General features: G+C 38.4%; 1 protein-coding gene across 1 annotated transcript in view; it reads right to left on the minus strand.

Moving 5' to 3' along the window:
• The window catches only part of LOC121583079 (unconventional myosin-XV-like), a 14,952-nt gene that overhangs the window by 7,677 nt on the left and 2,275 nt on the right, over window positions 1-5,000 (minus strand). Inside the window, exons 5-6 of the mRNA XM_045220316.1 lie at window positions 1,326-1,394; window positions 1,131-1,264 (exon numbers count right to left, since the gene is read on the minus strand). Coding sequence (XP_045076251.1) covers window positions 1,131-1,264; window positions 1,326-1,394 — 203 coding nt within the window. The remainder of the gene's footprint in view (window positions 1-1,130; window positions 1,265-1,325; window positions 1,395-5,000) is intronic.

Raw genomic sequence — 5,000 nt, forward strand, 5'->3', positions numbered from 1 at the left:
ACAAATGTTAGATATCTGTATTATCTAGTTATCTTTACAAATGTTAGATATCTGTATTATCTAGTTATCTTTACAAATGTTAGATATCTGTATTATCTACAGTAGTTATCTTTACAAATGTTAGATATCTGTATTATCTAGTTATCTTTACACATTTTAGATATCTGTATTATCTACAGTAGTTATCTTTACAAATGTTAGATATCTGTATTATCTACAGTAGTTATGGGCGGCAGGTAGCTTAGTGGTTAAGAGCGTTGTGCCAGTAACCGAAAGGTCGCTGGTTCTAATCCCCGAGCCGACTAGGTGAAAAATCTGTCGATGTGCCCTTGAGCAAGGCACTTAACCCTAATTGCTCCTGTAAGTCGCTCTGGATAAGAGCGTCTGCTAAATGACTAATTATTATTAATTATTATTATCTTTACAAATGTTAGATATCTGTATTATCTAGTTATCTTTACAAATGTTAGATATCTGTATTATCTACAGTAGTTATCTTTACAAATGTTAGATATCTGTATTATCTAGTTATCTTTACAAATGTTAGATATCTGTATTATCTAGTTATCTTTACAAATGTTAGATATCTGTATTATCTAGTTATCTTTACAAATGTTAGATATCTGTATTATCTAGCCATCTTTACAAATGTTAGATATCTGTATTATCTACAGTAGTTATCTTTACAAATGTTAGATATATGTATTATCTACAGTAGTTATCTTTACAAATGTTAGATATCTGTATTATCTAGTTATCTTTACAAATGTTAGATATCTGTATTATCTTCAGTAGTTATCTTTACAAATGTTAGATATCTGTATTATCTAATTATCTTTACACATGTTAGATATCTGTATTATCTAGTTATCTTTACAAATGTTAGATATATGTATTATCTAGTTATCTTTACAAATGTTAGATATCTGTATTATCTAGCTATCTATACAAATGTTAGATATCTGTATTATCTAATTATCTTTACAAATGTTAGATATCTGTATTATCTAGTTATCTTTACAAATGTTAGATATCTGTATTATCTAGCTATCTATACAAATGTTAGATATCTGTATTATCTTGTGTGTGTGTGTGTGTGCGTGTGCATGCATGCATGTGTGTGTTCTTACATGGTGGGTAGGAAGACAGTGTCTTTGGCACGGTGTTGTAATGCTGCTAGTTTTGCCAACTGCTGCAGCTGCTGCTCACTGGCTTTACCCTGGGGAACCACACTCAGCAAGGCCTTCAGATAGTCTGGTAACACCTACAACGTAGAACACAGGCCTTCAGATAGTCTGGTAACACCTACAACGTAGAACACAGGCCTTCAGATAGTCACTGGCTTTACTCTGGGGAACCACACTCAGCAAGGCCTTCAGATAGTCTGGTAACACCTACAGCGTAGAACACAGGCCTTCAGATACGCTGCCCTTCAGTCCCTAGACTTTTAGGCGCTGACGGAGACATGGATAACTCCAGCTGATCTCTCTTCATCTGACTGTGTTTTCTCTCATAGTCCAAGAGCATCCTGTGGTCACGGTGGTGGAACAGGTCTCCTCATTTCTCCTGTGGAGACGTTCTGTTGTCTCCCTTCTCTACTCATTTTGTCTGCAATAAGTAACCTAATCTATGTTCCTGTAACTGTTAGCTCCAAGGGTATTGTCTGCAATAATCATATGCACATAGATTTAAATTTCACTGTTTTGCACTGAAACTGTCTGTCTTAGGAAGAAGCCCACTGTGGGAAGCCCACTCAGTGCCATTGACTCAAATTTAAATGTCACTGACATGTCTACCTCGGATCAGCCTCTCAGAATAACACTAAAAACAAACAAGCAACCCAGAAAAGGACTAAAAAATAGCCCATATTAACATATGCAGCCTGAGAAACAAGGTTCATGAAATTGACAACTTATTTAACATCAGAACACATTCATATTCTGGCCATATCTCTGAAACACACTTAGATAATTCATTTGATGATGCAGTAGTAGCTATACATGGTTATATAATATATGGGAAAGCTATCAATGCAACTGGAGGAGTTGTTGCCATGTCCTGTACGTCCAGAGTCATATTCCTGTTAGGCTGAGAGAGGATGTTGCCATGTCCTGTACGTCCAGAGTCATATTCCTGTGAGGCTGAGAGAGGATCTCATGTCAGATGATGTGGAAGTAATATGCCTCGCCTAAAGCCTATTCTTGTAGGAAGTTGCTATAGACCACCAAGTGCTAAAAGTCAGCGTTTGGACTATATGTGATATCAACAGAGAGGTATATTTTCTGGGTGACCTAAATATTGTCTGGTTGTCATCAATTTGCCCACTCAAAAAGTCAACCTCCCAGGGTATTTACAAACAGAACAGGAACTAAATCATCCACGTGTATTGATCACATCTTTACTAATGCCGCAGAAATCTGCTCTAACGCAGTATCCACCCCCTATCGGATGGAGTGATCATAAATTAAATTAGTCATTTAGCAGACGCTCTTATCCAGAGCGACTTACAGGAGCAATTAGGGTTAAGTGCCTTGCTCAAGGGCACATCAACAGATTTTTCACCTAGTCGGCTCGGGGATTAGAACCAGCGACCTTTCGGTTACTGGCACAACGCTCTTAACCACTAAGCTACCTGCCGCCCGTAATATATATATCATAATATAATAGCCATCCATATCTTGCAAAAACTAAGTTCAAAAGACTGGACCTAAAATAGGGTATAAACAATCATACAAGAGGTTTTGCAGTGATTCCGACGTCGAAGATGTGAAAAATATTTGTTGGTCTGATCTGTGTAATGAGGAACTGCACTTGAAGCATTTATGAAACTGCTTCTTCCAGTTACTGACAGGCATGCGCCCCATCAAGAAACGGACTGTTAGAACTGCCAAATCCCCAATGGATAGATGATGAATTTAAAAAACTGTATGGCTGAGAGGGACGAGGCAAAGGAAATAGCAAATAAGTCTGACAACACAGCAGACTGGCAACCGTACAGTAAACTGAGAAATCAGGGAACTAAACTAAACAAAAAGAAGAAGAAACTATACTATGGAACAAAGATACATGATATAAAGAATGACAGTAAAAAGCTCTGGAGTACTTTAAATGAAATCTAGTTACATTACATTTACATTTTAGTCATTTAGCAGACGCTCTTATCCAGAGCGACTTACAGTTAGTGAATACATATATTTTTTTTTTATACTGGCCCCCCGTGGGAATCGAACCCACAACCCTGGCGTTGCAAACGCCATGCTCTATCAACTGAGCTACATCCCTGCCGGCCATTCCCTCCCCTACCCTGGACGACGCTGGGCCAATTGTGCGCCGCCCCATGGGTCTCCCGGTCGCGGCCGGCTACGACAGAGCCTGGATTCGAACCAGGATCTCTAGTGGCACAGTTAGCACTGCGATGCAGTGCCTTAGACCACTGCGCCACTCAGGAGACAATATATCACGTAACTAAACTAAACAAAAAGAAGAAGAAACTATACTATGGAACAAAGATAAATTATATAAAGAATGACAGTAAAAAGCTCTGGAGTCTTTAAATGAAATCCTCGGCAAAAAAAGCAAACTGGGCTCCATCCTTCATTGAGGCAGATGGCTTGTTCATAACAAAACCCTTTGATATTGCCAATCACTTTATTAACTTTTGTTGTCGACAAGATTAGCAAACTTAGGTATGACATGTAAACAACAAATGCTGAGCCTTCATATTCATGCATAATGGACCAAATAATGAAGTTTTGAGTTCCACAAAGTGGGTGTGAAAGAGGTGAAAAATTGTTGCTATCTATAAATAAGGACAAACCACCTGGTACCGACAACCTGGATGGTAAATTGCTGAGGTTTGGTAGAGGAATACATTGTTACCTATCTAATAGAACAGAGGGTTTATTGAGAGTTACCTATCTAATAGAACAGAGGGTTTATTGAGAGTTACCTATCTAATAGAACTGTCACGGTTTCGGCCGAGGCTGCCTCTCTTCCTTGCTCGGGCAGGCTTCGGCGTTCGTTGTCTCCGGAATACTAGCTGCCACCGTTGCATGTTTCTATGTTAGTTTGCTTTTGTCTGTTTGTTGTGGCACCTGTTATCGTTTAGTGTAATTAGTGTCCTATAAGTTTCTCGTTGTGTTTGTCTAGTGTTGTGTGTGATTGATTTATTTCTGTTGTGTGTTTGCTTGTAGGAATTACTTATTCGCTCGGTTGAGCTTTACTCCACTGTGTTGGAGCGTTTTACGCACCTGTGTAGTGCGCCTTTTGTTTTGTCGCCTACGTGCGTAGTTTCGCCTTCGGGCAAGTTTGTTCTATTTTTCCTTGTTGGAAATTTCACTAAAGTCTTTTGGACTATACTTCGGTGTCCTGCGCTTGATTCCACCACTACACCCACCTACAACATTACTGACAAGAACAGAGGGTTTATTGAGAGTTACCTATCTAATAGAACAGAGGGTTTATTGAGAGTTACCTATCTAATAGAACACAGATGGTTTATAGAGAGTTACCTATCTAATAGAACAGAGGGTTTATAGAGAGTTACCTATCTAATAGAACAGAGGGTTTATTGAGAGTTACCTATCTAATAGAACAGAGGGTTTATAGAGAGTTACCTATCTAATAGAACAGAGGGTTTATAGAGAGTTACCTATCTAATAGAACAGAGGGTTTATTGAGAGTTACCTATCTAATAGAACAGAGGGTTTATAGAGAGTTACCTATCTAATAGAACAGAGGGTTTATAGAGAGTTACCTATCTAATAGAACAGAGGGTTTATTGAGAGTTACCTATCTAATAGAACAGAGGGTTTATAGAGAGTTACCTATCTAATAGAACGAGGGTTTATAGAGAGTTACCTATCTAATAGAACAGAGGGTTTATTGAGAGTTACCTATCTAATAGAACAGAGGGTTTATAGAGAGTTACCTATCTAATAGAACAGAGGGTTTTCTTTAATGGAAGCCGCTCTCATGCACATTCAGATGAGTGTGGTGTA

This window comes from Coregonus clupeaformis, unplaced genomic scaffold (genome assembly GCF_020615455.1).
Source record: "Coregonus clupeaformis isolate EN_2021a unplaced genomic scaffold, ASM2061545v1 scaf3554, whole genome shotgun sequence".
Classification (NCBI taxonomy): domain Eukaryota; kingdom Metazoa; phylum Chordata; class Actinopteri; order Salmoniformes; family Salmonidae; genus Coregonus; species Coregonus clupeaformis.